Source organism: Pteronotus mesoamericanus, unplaced genomic scaffold, assembly GCF_021234165.1.
Source record: "Pteronotus mesoamericanus isolate MK-2021 breed Mesoamerican mustached bat unplaced genomic scaffold, CSHL_Meso_final scaffold_408, whole genome shotgun sequence".
Classification (NCBI taxonomy): Eukaryota; Metazoa; Chordata; class Mammalia; order Chiroptera; family Mormoopidae; genus Pteronotus; species Pteronotus mesoamericanus.
Genome location: NW_026555315.1, coordinates 6167848 through 6183833, shown reverse-complemented (window position 1 = coordinate 6183833; position 15986 = coordinate 6167848). Strand labels below are relative to the sequence as shown.

General features: G+C 51.3%; 1 protein-coding gene across 1 annotated transcript; it reads left to right on the top strand.

Annotated features, from left to right (window-relative positions):
* Positions 1-12735: 12735 nt before the first annotated feature.
* On the top strand, positions 12736-14954 carry CCL16 (C-C motif chemokine ligand 16). The gene is made up of 3 exons (XM_054593344.1): positions 12736-12920; positions 14099-14219; positions 14622-14954. The coding sequence occupies exons 1-3, from the start codon at positions 12845-12847 to the stop codon at positions 14761-14763; spliced, it is 339 nt and encodes a 112-aa protein (XP_054449319.1). The 5' UTR covers positions 12736-12844; the 3' UTR covers positions 14764-14954.
* The last annotated feature ends 1032 nt before the right edge of the window (positions 14955-15986 follow it).

The window sequence follows — 15986 nt, the reverse complement described above, 5'->3', positions numbered from 1 at the left end:
CTGTAAGGAGTCCTGGGTGGGGCTTTTGGACCCTGTTCCAAGGCACGCGGCCCCCCTGATGTCTTCTTTCTGTGTGGAAGGCTTTCTCTTTATACATATAACTTCCTAAAAAGATGTCCTTCTGAAAGGTAAAGGACAGAGAGAAAAACGTTTAAAGTTGGAGTTAATATCAACTTTACATTCCTATCTATTAAAGCCTATACATTTATCTTTATAATTAATAAATCTTGGTCAGTGTCTCATAAAACTCAGCAGAAAGCACTGAATTCTAAACAACAAAGGTTGTTTTGTTTTGGTTTTGGTTTTTGGTTTTTGTGGTCTAAATAAAGGAAGGAATTTATTGGCTCACATAACTGAGATGTCCAGGGTCAAGTCCTGGGAACGCCATGGACAGCAATAATGTTGTCAGGGACCCGTCTTTCAATCTTTGTGTTTTTGTTTTGTTTTTTTTTGCTACAGCCTTTCTCCATTGCTCTCCAGCTGCACATTTTTCCACCTGCAAAACGGGGCCTGCTCTCCAGGAACGGCGGGAGCAGAGTGGGCTGGAGACGCCCAAGGAGAGGCTGGGGAAGGAGGCTTTGGGGAGAGAACTGAGAGAGCAGCTGGTGGGATCCCGGTGCTGACTCATCCCCCATGGAGCAGCAGCCATCCTGCTCAGCCAAACAATAAAGCTTTTTCATTTAAAAAAAAAAAAGGTTTAAAACCTACGCTTACTTTTTTGAGTGACTGCGCATAAGAAATCAATAGGGAAAAAACTGATCAATAACCAATGAATAAAGCTAGAAATTACTCTTAACACCAAGAGATTAAACACAAATTCACAATATATCCCAATCTCCCTATTAAAATAGCTGACCTTTGAAGATTTGACCACAGTGTTGAAAAGTTCCTTTTACTCCATCACTTGGGAGTGGAGGGGTGGGCAGGAAACGGTTGCAGATCAGGGAGGAAGCTCAGCTGTGTCCAGTTTAAATAAGCATCCCAGGTGATTTTCACGCAGGACGTCCTAGCCCCTCGCTTGGACGCGCCCCTTCAGGAGGTGCGGGTGAACAGGCGGGCCGGCTGGCGGCGGAGTGGTGACGGGAAGAGCACCTTGGGGTATTTCGGCCTTGGTGGGCGCCTTCCTCCTCTCACAGCGTAAGTGCAAGGCCCCGGCTCCTGGGGTGTGACTGCAGATTCTGACTGCAGGGGTCTGGCAGGTGAAGGAGGAGGGGGGGTGGAACTGGTCCAGGCTCTCACTGAGATGATCAGAGAGCTTTGTTTCTCGGGGGTGGAGGGACGTGGGCCTTCTCGCCCCCGACCAGAAGTTGGCCGGGGTGCCGCCCCATTCTCTGTCTGGTGCATCGTGCCCTCTGGAAGTTTCCCACCACAGATACCCTTCTGTATACAGAGAACTGTGCTTGTAGGTTGACCCTGGGGCTGACCCTGCTCCTGAGGTCCTGGAGCCTGGCAAGGTTGTAGCTTCTCTCAGCGGCAGCTTCTTTTCCCCGCCCTGACTCCCCACTGACTCTGACCAGCGTGCTACCCAGGATCCCGCTGAGAGCGTGCTTTTCAATAATCTTCTCCTTCAGTTTCATACGAGGATATCAGTTTTTTTCAGCTTCCTTGTGTTTTGCTATCACGCTGGCACCTGTCCTTGATATAGAACAGAAATTTCTTGCTTTGTGGTCAGCTGATATCACCTCTTCGGACCCCCCACTGCTCCTAGGTATTCATTTTTGTTTCCATGTTTATTCTGTTATTGCAATGGGATTTGGGGACAGGAAAAGCCAAACCCGGGTGCTCAGGGTTCCGGCCTCCATTTTGGCTCATGTGCCATCTTTCCTGCTGCTCTCATTATTCACCTGTATTCTGCTGAATTCACAAGCGCGGAGTTCACAGCAGCCCCCTGAGCCCTGGAACATGTGCGGAGGGATGGCAACTGTAGCTTTTGGCTCCTCGGCAGTGATTTTGTTTCAGAGCCTTGGGGAAAATATTCGCGCATTGGGTTAAAACTGCACGAGCCCTAAGGGGAATGCGGGTGGTTGCATTGGGTTCTCTGGCGGGTCAAGTGGTCAGCTTAGCAGAAGGAAACGGGGCGCGCAGACCACCAGAGCGCTGCGGAGAGCGGAGAGCCCGCTGCTTCCTAGTCAAGGACTTGGGTCATGACAATGGCAGCTGACCAGGAACAAAGGGTGGGAAGCGGGACTCTCTTTCCTGACCAAGCCTCTATCAATCAAGATCTTGGAGGAGATTACAGCATGTTACATCTGGGGCGATTGCCTAAGACTCACACACTGTATTTTTCCAGTTCCTCAAAAACAGCCTGTTCTTTTTTGCTTCCTTGTTTCTGTGGTCCCTTTGCCAGAAACGCCCCTCCTCTCAATTCTGAGCAGAACCCGGCCCGTCCTGCCGGACTCAGTTCAGGCGCTGCCCTAAGACCCGCCCTCGCTGTCCCAGCCGGAGCCCCATCTCCCTTCTTCTGGAACCCCGAAGCAGGTACTCACTGTCGCTCAGATAGCCACTGAGTGACTACCTTATGTTATACTTTGTAGGCATTAGAAAAACTATCCAAGCAAAACAAACTAGACTCCTGTTCTTCAAGAATATTTCGGTGTATAGAGAAGAATGAAAATAATAAGATACGACATCTGTGTGTAAGAATCATCTCTAATTCATTTCTAAGTGGCTCAGAGGGTTGAGCGTCATCCCTCAAACCAAAAGGTTACTGGTTTGATTCTTGGTCGGGGCACATGCCTGGGTTGCGGGCCAGGCCCCTGGTTGGGGCTGTTCAAGAGGCAACCCATCAATGTTTCTCCCCTCTCTTTCTCCCGCCCTTCCCATCTCTCTAAAAGCAAATAAATGTCTTTTTAAAAAATAAAATAAAATGATGAAGCTTGTGTTGAGGGGAGCCAGCCTGGGGCTCAGGCCTCCCCAGGCCTGGTCAGGCTGCCAAGGGCCGCAGAGTCCAGTGCATTGAAGCACACCAGTTGAGGTACAGGCATACCTCGCAGCAGCCAGACGACAGCAGTGCTGGTGGAGGGCCCTGCCTGCAATTTTTAACAAGCACAGCAGCTGGGTGGTGCCATAAAATGAGGCACGCCCCTAGGTAGATGGCGGGGCGGGGGGTGGGGGTGGGGGCTTTTGCAACTTTAGCCTAGGAATCACCTGGAGGCCAGTTAAACTAGATCACTGGGTCGCAGCCCCAGGAATTCTGATTCAGTGCGACTGAGTGGGGCCGAAGAATCAGCATCTCTAACAAGTTCCCAGGTGATGCTGATGCTACATAGTGAAGTGGCAGTTTGATGAGGAAATGTCACTCTTGACTTTGCAACTTCAGTCTGGCTTGCAACGTCTATAAAAAGCACCTATTTTTTAGTAACCAAAAAATTAATGCAAATAGTTTTTTCAAAATGAACCTTCATTGTCTTTTCAAGGACAAACAACAAAATAGGGCAGTTCCTGACTTGTGTTGGTATTCGATTTTTTTATGATGCAATTTATTTATCCAAGTTGCTTCATTATAAAATAAATATACAACTGGGGGCAGTATAAATATGGTTAAATAAATCTGGTAACCACATTTGAATTTTTCAAAGTAAAAATCTTGGAAGCTGGGAGAAATGGCTAGGCAAACAATGTGCTTAAAAGTTGTATAAAAAATACTAATTAGAGCTGCATAGAACTCATCAAGGCATGAAAGAGTGAATGGAAACATCATATTTTTACTCTTTCACTTTTAGAACCACAAACAAGATTTTAAAACTCATGTAGCTTATTCCCTTTTTTCCTGGTGGGACCAGGGTCCTCATCTGAGGACTCAGCAAGGGCTGGGCCGGAGGGCACGACCCCAGGGCTGAGGCCGGTGGGGCTGGGACCAAGAACTCGGCCGATGTGGCCAGAGGATTTGTTACATGCAAGGGATGGAGCAAAGAAGCCAACACACTGAGGTTAATGGGAGCCAGGTCTCTCACGCTAAGGTGGGCAGGGAAGCGGAGAGAGGGAAGGCTGACGTAGACCCTGTGGTGCTGACTTGTCATTGAATGTACTGGTATGGACTTTTGGTTTTCCATAAAGCTAGACAGACAATACAGACATTCCTATAAACGTTTGAAATAGGCACAACAGAAGCACGTGCGTATACATGGGTACATAAACTTAAGCGTACGTGCTTCCGTATGTTTCCTAGTTCTGTCCGCTGAGAGCTCGGACCTCACAGCCGTGCCGTTCCCAAAGCAACGGGCCCCAGGTCTTGGTTTCTCAGAACCATTTTCCGCAAACAGGAAGCAGGCCCACCAGGGAAATGGCTGATTCCAGAATGGGGCAAAGTATGAGATACTTACTTTTTGTGCCAAAAACTAAGAAAACAAAGATAAGTCATAAAAATGAAAATGGTTTAGAAAGAGGGAAAAAAATCACCACAAATAAAAGGTCTCCCCTAAAATATTCTCAATACTCTAAACGTAAAATTCTTTCCACAGAAAAAATATCGATCAAGTATGAAGAATGAGCAGTGAGCCCTGGCCGGGGGGCTCCGTTGGTTGGAGCGATACCCAGTACAGCAAAATGCTTCAGGTTTGACCCCAGTCAGGGCACAGGGCACGTACAGCGGGGACACCCTCCAAAAAATAAAATCAGAATTATCTCCTGGAGGGCAGGCCCCTTGTAGTACAGGATTCCCCCACTAGGTGAGTGTTCTAGGGACCCCTCTCTGTCAGCGTACCAGCTGCTGTTGCTGTGAGAGGCTGCGTTCGGCCTCAGTGACTTTTTTTTTTTTGAAGATTTTCAATATGTTTGCCCATTTCATGATGAGTGGTTTACCAGCGCATCTGCTCACACAGCACTGAGTGTTCAGCAGTTTTTGACCGAAAATGGCATGGCCCCTGTGCCCACTCGCCCTCCTCACCCGATTCCGCCCCCTAGCAACTCTCTTTTTGTTTCCTCGGATGAAAAAAGTCCTTGAAGGGAAACATTTCACCAATGTGGAAGAGGTGAAACCAAATAACGCCAGAAGCACTAAAAGGCCTCAAAATCGATGAGTTCAAAAACTGTTTTGAGCAGTGGAAAAAATGTTTCGATAGGTGTATTGCATCAAGTGGAAAGTACTTTGAAGGTGACTGAAGTTTAAACATCTAAGAATAAATACACAATTTTTTATAAATAAATTCCAGTTTTTTGGGGCTCCCTTCTTACCTAGGTTTCGGGTTCAATCCCTGGTTGGGCCGTACAGGAGGCAACTGAGAGATGTTTCTCGTGTTGGTGTTTCTCTCTCTCTCTCTAAAATCAATAAACATATTCTCAAGTGAGGATTAAAATAAATAATAAGTAATTATTATTTAGGAAGGAATGAGGAATGGCTTCTCAGACAAACAAGAACTCAGTTTATTTCCCACAGACTTTTTCAATATCAATTCCATGTAATGTTTGTAACATTTTTTAAATAGGCACAGCATGCTCATCAGTGGGCAACAGGAGAACATTTAAGGTCTCTAATTATGTTGCTGCCAAACTCCACTCATCCCACTGTACTTCAATTTTCCTTTTCCTTTTATTTATTTATTTTTTTTTATTTTAAAGATTTTATTTATTTTTACAGAGGAGAAGGGAGGGAGAAAGAGAGGGAGAGGAAAATCAGTGTGTGGTTGCCTCTCATGCCCCACCTACTGGGGACGTGCCCTGCAACTCAGTCATGTACCCGGACTGGGAATCAAACCAGTGACCCTTTGGTTCACAGGCTGGCAATCAATCCACTGAGCCACTCCAGCCAGGACTCCTTTTCCTTTTTGAGCCCCCGTTGAAGCCATGAGTCTTCTGAGGCCACGGTGATCTTCATCGCCGCCCTGCAAGCTGGCCCAGCACCTCGCATTTGATACTGCGGCAGAGAAGCGATGTGGTTGCGCAGCCCTATGCCCTTTTCCTCCTGGGCATGCAGATGAGCTGTATTTCCCACACCTTTGTCATTGCTGTAACTTCATTTGGCCAGGGAGTGTAAGTGAAGGTAATTGATAACATTTCCAGAACCGGCCCATTGAACACTCCCCATCCCTTCCTGCTTTTCCCCTTTGGTAGCAAACCTGGAGGCTTCCTGTTGAAAAGGGTGGCGTCGCAGGGCAGAAGCAGCCTTGGCCTCTGAATGGATGCGAGGAGCAGCCCTTCCCCACACCCCCCCCCCCCCGCACCCGACCCCCAGCCCAGCTCACTACTCGCCCACATGGGGCTGTGGCATGAAAAATAAACTACCTGAATCAATCCCCTGAGAGTTGGGGATTGTTTATTACCGCAATTAGCATATCCAGACGAATGTAGATAGAACTTAATAACTGCTTGAAAAATAAAGGGATTTCCTGGGAAGCCCCTAGCACTGACTTGGCCGGTAGGCTAGTCTCCACACAAAAAAAGAAGTAAACACTATTTTTGCATAAACATTTTCCAATTCATATCCTCCCCAGAAACAACTTGTTTCCTTAGATTGTTTACAATGACAGTTGTTACTGTTTGATTTCAGGAGCTGAAATAGTGTCTTTATTGAGGGTAACAACTACAGAAAATTTCTCATAAATTACTGCCTTGGCTCCTAAGCGTGAGAAGGCAGCTATTTCCTGTGAGATGTAAACACGTAGACCAGCTCAATTTATTTATTCACCCTTCTTCTAAAACACGCACTCGCAAATCACCTGCTGTACACAAGGCTCTGCGTGAAAAGGCAAAGATAAAGAACAGATGCTCCTTGCCTTGATGAGTCGAGGCAGTAAGATGGAAACAGCCTTCTAATGACAACAGAGAACAGAATGGGGCAAGTGCCCCCCAAAGAAGAGCGTGGTCGAGGCCACCGGCCTGAGAGTCTGCAGAGATGACTCTATCCTGTATCCAAACCGTTCTGGGAATGTGGGCACCTCACTGGCCCTTCCTGAGCCCTGCGTCCTCCTCAGTGAATGGCAAATACAGAGCATGCGGGCTGCACCGGAGCAGAAGCTACCCGGCCCTCCCAGCAGGAACATGGGCTCAGAGCAGCTTCGCACACGGAGCCCCAGACCACCACTACCCAGCGAGGCCTCATGGCCGTCCCTGAACTAGCCATGTGCATATTTTAGGTTCCCATCAAGCTGCTCTGTAATGAAAGTTGGAAGCTGGAAGAAGGTCCCAAAGAGATTCATTCCTGAGCTCAGGAGAACCAAGCCCGCCAGGACATTTTTAGAGGCAGCTTAGTTGCGGCTCCCACGTTCCTCCATGGAGTGTAGTTAAGAACACAGGCTGGGGAGCCAGACTGCCCAGGTTTGAACCCCAATTCTACTTACCAGCCGTCAAACCTTGGGCAAGTTGTCTATGCTTAGTTTTGTCAACAAAGATTGAATGGACGAATATCCCTGAAGCATTTGGGACCGTGGCTCGTGTGTCTAGCAACTGTTCTACAATGTTCGTCAAGGAAATGACCTACTGAGCATCATGGCACTTCTTCACCCAGGGTATGGGGAGGGCGTGAGGAAGGGGCCGGGGGCTGAAGGTTCTGCTTACAAGTTCATGTGGGGGGTTTCCCAGAGCTGACATGGGGGACTCCAGACCTCATCCTGTTACCCCGAAATCCCCTCTGATCTTCAGGCGAACAGAGCCTGACTCTCCAGCCCCAGCACAGCCTTGTCCTGAGACCTGGAACCGGAACCGGAGCCGGGCACGGGGCACGACCGACTGCAGCCGTGAGGCCTTTTGCTGAGTCAGAGCCGGTGCCCCCAGCGCCCCAGCCCTGGGCTTGTGGTCCACAGCTCATGGAGGGATTAGGCCAAAGGGACAAACACTCCCACTGGGGAGAGAAGGCAACTTCCCTCCTGAAACCTTGGCTCCCGGTGCTTCCTTCACTCCACCCTCAACACAGGCGCCGGATGCGAAAGTGCTGAGGCAACCACCACGCTCTACTTACCTTTGAAATCCTAGTTCTCTTATTTTAAAAAGTATTTTGCTTAGATAATCATTTCTCAACATTTCTGGAGCCCAGGAGCCTTAAAAACCCCTACCAGGCCAGCCGCCTTTCCCCAGTCACATAGTCGGAGGAGAATGACGTTCTCCCAGGCTGCCGTTCTCTGCATCCTCATCCTCCTCATCCTCGCCTCTATCGCCCTGGCCTACGGAGATTCAATCCTCCTCAGGTCAGTACCCCCGGGGATGGGAGGGGAGGGGCCCTACTAAGAGACCTGGTGTTTTCTTGAACAGGTTTCATGGCCGCCTTCCCCAGGACCCGCCCCCCTTCCCACCAAGGCCGTGGGGTGAGGCCAGCCTGCTTCTCCACCCCCTCAGAAAAGTGCCCCCCCCATTTGCGGGGCATTTTCCCCAGAGAGACCGAGGAGCGGTGCTTGGTGCCCCTCAAGGCTGTACTATTTGCGTCCTGCGATGTGGGCCCGGCCTGCTTCCGGGCCCGTGTGGCACCAGTCAATATGGCCTTCGCGGAACGCGACAGGGGCGAGGGGTCCCCCTAAGTCATGTTTTTCAAGCTCATTTAGGATAAGCTGCTTTTACAGATGACCAAACTGTTCTTCACCCTTCAACTTCACCTTGTTTTCTTTTTGGAAACGGGGGGAGGAGGGATGGGGGGACACAGGAGGTCGTTGAAGCACAACTGGTCTCAAGTTGGTGGGGACCAGGACAGCATGGTTTGCCTCCCCGAAAGGGCATCCATCAACTCAGGGGAACGCAGGGGGGATGGGGCTCGGCATGGGGACCCCTGGACCCATCCTCAGAGAGCGAGGGTGCTGCCTGGAAAGGCGCTGGGTGGAGGACCAGGCCTTCCCATCTCCACCCAAGCGCCCAGCTGCCCCCGACGGCCCCTGAGGCCATGAGATGCCCACTTGCATTTCTGTCCAGGTTGGTCACATAACAGGCACATCCCAAATCACTCCACTGCGCCAGCGCCTTGCGTGCTTGTTTGAAACACCCGTGGTCGGAAATGCTTTCCCTGCTGTGTCCATAATTCAAGCTCAGTGTGGCTTTGCTGTCACCCCCTCGTAACTCCTGTAAGGAGCCAGGAAATTTCAGAATCAGAAAATAACTGAAATATCATCTAAACCAGTGATTAAAAAAATAAAAATAAAAACAACTTTTAGACCACAAAACCTTTTCTTCAAGCAAAATCTTACGCAGAGACCCAGAATGGTAAGCAGAAAAAAGGGTTGAATGGGGCCTATCCTTAAGACTCCACTCTCAAAGGTATTGGTACTGCCAAGATAGTCGGTCCCTGAGTCCCGCAGAGCCCCAGGCAGCCCCACATAGACCTCCAGCCCCACAGCCTCACTGGGGAAGCTGAGAGGGGAGCAGAGCGGGGGCGGGCCCAAAGCAGCAAAGACAAGGTGGGTTAGATTCTGGGTGCCCTTCCCTCTTTGCAGGATGGGGGGACTGCGAGGGGCTGGACCTGTATTCCCAAATGGCACAGGCCCCTATCCCTAGGGGGACTTTTGCGGAGTGTCTCTCCAGCCAGCCGCCCAGGGATGGCCTGTGCTCACTGGGCCAACCCGAGCTTTGCGGCCCTTCAGGCTGAAGCGGAAGCCATCAGCCCAGCGGTCTTTCTGGGAGGGCGATGGACAGGAAGCAGGGTGATTGCTGATGAAGAGGAGGAGAGGAGGAGCCAGAGGCACAGCGTGGAGAGGGAGACAGCGGACTGTGTCCCTCCACAGCCGCGTCTCCGCGTTCTGCAGGGTTGTCTCCTCCTTCCCTCCCTCTTCCTCCCTTCGGGTATCGCCTTGAACTAGGGACCCAGTTTCAGCTCCCTCGTGCTTTCTCCTCAGGAAGACCTGACCATGCCACAGGGCACTGCTTCACCTACGCCTCCCACACCATCCTGCACCAACAGGTCACACATCACTCTGGGGCTGGCAGCCAGTGCTTCTAGCCTGGAGCTGTGTGGGTGGCCCCCGCATGCCACACTGGGGCATGGGGGTGGGGGTGGGGGACAGGTTGCAGAATGGGGACTCCCCAGGGTGCCTCTCAGGTGTGTGATGGGGAGAGGAAGCTTGGGGCCACCTGAGTGCTTTCTGGCCTCCCTGGGGCCTGCTGGGAGCCAGGAGGAAGCTGGCCCTGAGGATGGGGAGGCATTAAGGGAGGGGAAGAGAAAGCAGAAAGGTGCTTCCTGGGTGGGGGCAGGGAGGCTAGGTGGGTTTAGGGGCCCTGAGGGGCTGAAGTGTCTGTCTCAGAAAGGAAACTGGCCTTGGGCTACCTCTAGGCCAGGTGAGGGGTTTCTGAGGGACGGAGGACAAGCTCTCCTTCCTGGCTGCTCGGCCCCTGGCTCATAACCCCTCTCATTCCATAGCTTCATCTTCAAAAAGGGCCATTCCCTCAGTGCCGGCCCCAGCGATGACCGGGCCCAGAACCACATCAAGGAGCTGGGGTAGATCTGAGTGACCCAGAAGTCATGGGGAAGGTCACAACCCAGAATCTTAAAGAGAGGAAGCCAAGACCCCCCACCCCCAGCTAACTCTCCCCCCTCCCCCCACCATTTGCTCCCAACTCTCAGCCCAGCTGCCTCCTGGGAGCTGCCCTGCCTTGAATAAACGATCAGTCATGTCTCTCTGCCCTCATTCATCTCTACTGAAATCACCCATTAGCACTGAGACATTGATAAGACCAGCCCAGGGTGGCACCCTCAGCATCCAACCTTGCTTTGTGGCAGTTTGGCCAGAGTCTGCTGCAAAAAAATGGATCAGGCCCAGGCAATGGGCAGTGGGAAGGTGGGCAGAAAGCAATAAAGAACCCTGGCTGGTGTGGCTCAGTGGATTGCGCACTGGCCTGCAAACCAAAGGGTCGCTGGTTCAATTCCCAGTCAGGGTAGGTGCCTGGGTTGTGGGCCAGGTCCCCAGTAGGCAAGAGACAACTACGCATTGATGTATCTTTCCCTCTCTTTCTCTCTCCCTGCTCTCTAAAAATAAATAAATAAAATCTTAAAAAAAAAGTGATAAAGACCCTTGGTGTGCAGGCTGCCTTTTCCCAATAAATAATCACAGTAATAACAGTAATAAGTAACAGATACAGTTTTTTTCAGTGCCTTCTATGTGCATTATTTTATTTAACCTTTACAAGTGTAAAGCTAAGAATTATCACCTGATTTTGCAGGTAAACCTTCATACAGGCCTCTCTGTAGCAAACGCCATGTTCTTTTCCTCTGTGCTGCTCCCACGGCCTCTGTTCACTGCTTCCTGGGACTGGAATGATTCACGGGCATGTTTTATCCAACCCTTCCCCACCCACTTACATATATCAGCTTGTACTATATTGTTTTACTCATTTTTGCGTCTCCCACAGGGGCCTAGCAGAAAGCCTAGGCCATACCAGGTGCTCAGGAAACGGATGGAGGGATGGATGGATGGATGGATGGATGGATGGATGGATGGATAGTGGATGGATGGATGGAAGGAAGGAAGAGGAGGCTTATGCTCCAAGGATCACATCCAGCTGTTCCCAAAGGCTCTCAGACCTGCCTTGGGGTTCAAGGAGGAGCTCTACGTACTCGGAGCATGCCCAGTGTAGGAACCGTGGCCACTCTTCCCTGGCGTCCAGCCCTCCACAGACAAGGGCCAAGAGGGGGCCTGCGTGCTACAGGTATAACCAGGCTTCTTCAGACCTCCTTGCATCCTTAAACAGAAGTCGAGGGGGTACCCCACATACGTAGCCTCCTTACCTTCATAAAAAGCCACAGCTTCACGACCACTGACTGCCTTGAACCCACCAGGACAAGTTGCATTATATATTTTTCCTTGTTTATGAGCAGTCACGCCAAACAACAAGCCCCATGAGAGACTCTGCATTCCCTGTTCTGCCCCTGCCCCCCTCTACTCTCATTTCCTGAAACACTCCCTCGTGCCTCTAGAGCTCAGGATCCATCAACAGCAAAATCCCCTATATATTCCATCTCTTCTTGAATGCTGCCTTCAACCTGGCGCAGGGTCCTGGGGCAGTCTGAAGAGAGAAGATGCTGAGGGGCTGGTCCAGCCTTAGCCAAAGGCGACGGGCGGAAGCTGGAACTTGGGACTCGGCGTAGGTTGCCAGGCTCGCGGTGTTAGAGCGCCCTCTGCTGGTCACATTGGCCACGCTGGCAGGCTGAATCAGCCAACAGATCTAAAGCTGGTTTCGCGTCCAAGGTCCAAAGAGATAACTGAGCGCAGCGGCAAATGAGCCAAACACCGCGACAAAAAAACAAAAACACAAGGACAGGGTACACTGTCTTTTTGGAGTATTAATTAGCATAATCTGTGGCATGAAAAAGCAAACTCAATCCTGTGTGCTTGGACTGCGGATGGGGGGGACCTCATTTTGAGACCACCAAACTCTGTCCTTGCCTCAGTCTGTGCTCTCTCTAATCCTCCCAATGACGGATCACCTGGGAAAAGGGGCATTCGGCCCTCCTTTCCTCTTCTCCAAAATACAGATGTTGGCAGGTAAGGTGGTGAAATCACATGGATCTGGTCTCCAGCACTGCGTGCGTATCAGTCTCCTACCCGCGCGACCGTGGCCAATTTATTGAAGCCCTCTCAGTTTCAATGGCCTCATTTGTAAAACAGGAATAATAACCTCTACTTCACATCTTGAGGAGTAAATAAAATAGGATTTGCAAGGTGGCTGATACACAGCACGCGTTCGCCACGTATTCCCTTTCTCCAGTCTTCCCTTCACAGGAATTCAAATCTTACCGAATTCAACTTTGCACTAGGCCCTGCTCCCCGCCGCCCTCCCTTTCAGCAAACCTGGAGGGAGGCCCATTTTTTTCTCTTCCTCCACCTGCTGTGAAGTGGTCAGAGTCCGGAGAGCTAAGAGGTCACAGAGGGAAAGACCAGAAGCAAGAAAAACACCTTCACTCAGCCCTCCGCTGAGGCTGAACTGCCCCACAGAGAGGATGAAGGCCTCTACGGCTGCCCCCTTCCTCCTCATCCTCATCCTCACCATTGCTTCTGTTTCTCAGAGCCAGACAAGTGAGTCCCCCTGTTCCTGTAGGGCAACAATAAGGGGGAGGGGACAGTGGGCAGCGGAGGGGCGGGGCGGGGTGGGTATGAAACGCCCAGAGAGCTTGCAGATCTCTATCCTTCCCAGGGGCCTCTCCCCTCCTGCATGCTCAGCTGCTATCTTTAAACTCTCCCCTTTGTAAGGAGAGCTGGGCTGTGGTCCTGATCCTTCTAGGGCTGAGCAGCTCCGGGGCACTGGGTTAAGGTTAGGCTGAAGTCCCGAGGAAGAGGAACCAAGGAATTAACAGGAGAAACAACAATAAACATATGCAGGCGAGGAAGAGGCAGGCAAGGCAGGTGGATGAAGACAGCCTGGTTCCCAGGAGAGCAGGACACGGGTACTGGGGGTGCGGGTTGAAGAGGTTCTCGGGGCTAAGCTCAGGGGTGTGGAGTCCGAACCTAGACGCCGGTTCCTGACAGTGCCTGGCACGGATTGCTGGGACTATCATGGCAGCCAAAAGGAGTCCCCATGGGTCACCCAAGTGTGCCATTTGGGGTTTCCTCACCAAGCCTAGACCTAAATAAAGTCCGTTGGAAAGAGGAAAAGGTTGACAGGTTCTAGAGCTGCGGGGTGCTTGGGAGCCACGGAGAACAAGGCTTTTTTCCCCCCACTCCCTACCCCTGCCCCTACCATCACTTAGGGGGACCTGGTGACAGGGGAGGGACCAAGTCACTCAGTCCTTCCACATGCCGGCCTCCCGCTGGCCCAGCCCTTCTGTGCTCCCTAAGGCCACCCTGGCATGCAGCCAAGCCCAACTATGCCTGGATAAACATTTGGGGGAGCAAGGGTCGTGTACTCAGTCTCAGGATTCCCCAGTCTTTATAAACTTTGCTTTGAGAACCAAGGACATAAACGTCACTGTGTGCAGAGGTGCATATGGTGGGCAGAAGGGGACAACAGTGCCCTGTGGGAAGGTCAAGCAGGCCCGGGACATGGGTCCAGGCTTCAAGTAAGAGAAAATGGTCCACCCAAAACATGGATCGGCCAACTGATGCTCTTGAGAGGTCCCAAGCTTTGCCACCAGCTGCGATCAGTCCCTGCTAACAGATGGCTTTGCCGTCAAAGGAGTGAAACGCAGCGGATGGGAGGGGGAGGTCGCGGGCTCCCTGCCTGCCTCCTTGGTCAGTTTTCAATGCGATTCCTGCAGAAATATTTGAGTCGGTGAGCCTCCCGCAGACCTGCTGTCTGAAGTATCAGAAGAAAGTATTACCACGGAAGCTGGTGGTCGGATACAGAAAGGCCCTCAACTGTCACCTGCCAGCAGTCATGTAAGCACTCCCCACGGATCTCTCCGTGGGGGACGTAGCGGGGCTGGGGACCGGCATGAGTGCACGGAACCAAGAAGCCTCCATGCCAGAAGGAGGAGAGTAGTGACTCAGGGCCTTGAATCTCACAGGACAGACCTGGGTTTCAATCTTGATTTCCCGGCTTATCGCTGTGTGACCCGATAGAGGGCGCCCATAACAAAGCCCTTGCCTGGAGGGTCTAGGCGGAGTGGGGAAGGGGCTGAAAAAAAGAGTCGATAAGGCCTAGAAGCCAGAGGGGGGCGCGCTCTGATGGGACCAAGACTGGGAGGCCTCGGTTAGCCCAGTGTGAGCCAGAAGTGGGGGAGTGTGAACTGGACCCCGTGCTACTCCAAGACCCCTGAGAGTCTAACTTTGCCTTCACAGCTTCATCACCAAAAAGAACCGAGAGATATGCACCAACCCCAGCAACGAATGGGTCCAAGATTACCTCAAGGATCCCAACCTGCCTTTGCTTCCCCCCAGGAGGGGGGCCCAGTTAAACCCACCCACTCATAGAAAGCTCTAGCCCAGCGCCTCAGCTCCTCACGACAACCGGGCCCCCATGGGGGCCCGGGCTCAGGAAAGAGAGGTGACCCTATGCAAAAGGAGGGCAGCGCTGCGGTCTGAATGACAGAGTCCCATTCAGAGAAACGAGCCAGCGATCCAAAAAATAAAGGTCTTTTAAATAGTTTCTCGCTCTCTGGAGGAAATGCCAAAGTTAAGGGTGTTTTTCTGTGCAATTCTTATTTTCCTTGCAAAACACGCTTCACATCCTTCTCCTTGCCTTCGATGCCTCACCTCACACGAGCACAGCAGCCACGGTGAGTAACTACATCCCGCGTCCAGCCGGTCAGGCCGTCTCTGGCCTCTGGCTCATGAGGGGCCCGACAGAACTCTTGACATTTCCTGTCCATCCTGATCTGATTTCTAGATTATTTCTTCTTCTTCTTCCTCCTTCTTCTTCCTCCTTCCTCCTCCTTCCTCCTCCTTCCTCCTCCTTCCTCCTCCTTCCTTCTTCCTTCTTTCCTCCTCCTTCTCCTCCTCTTCCTCCTCCTCCTCCTCCTCCTCCTCCTCCTCCTCCTTCTTCTTCTTCTTCTAAATTTCAAAACATAACTTCTGGGAACATTTGAGATCTTGTTCCCATGCATATGTCACCAGTTTGGCTCAAACACACACTCATAAAAACCATTTAAAAAACCCACAGGCGTCAGGGGTGGGTGGAGGCAGAAGAGGGTATAGGGGCAATACATAGTGATGGGAAAAAAATTAAAAGAATAAAAAGCCCATACCTTTTTCTTAGCTGGCCAGGTAATGGTCTTTGTCCCTTTTGCTGAGGCTTAGCTGGATCCCCGGGGGCCTCTGGCCTCCCCCCCAGGTCGCGGGGGTACAGAAGAGGCAGAAACAAAAGGAGAGGTGAGAGTCTCTAGCTCCTACACTAAGCTTTTTGGGGCAGGGAAAGGGCATTCAACTGAGCTGGTCCAAAACTCAACCATTCAATAAAGAAAATTTCCTTTATTGTCAACTTGATTCCTAACTCTCTGCCACCTTTCTGCTTAGGGTGGAAGAAAAAAAATATCTCAGTTTTTTTCAGAAGCCTCTCAGCCTTCATCTGAGAATTTTGTCAAGAGCGGGACTGTAGAGTTTACAAGGCACTGAGGCCAAACACACATATTCAATCCCCTCTCCCGGCGAACGTTCTGCCTCCAGCTCCACAGCAGGAAGCAACTAGGACAAAAGTCAATGGTCCCC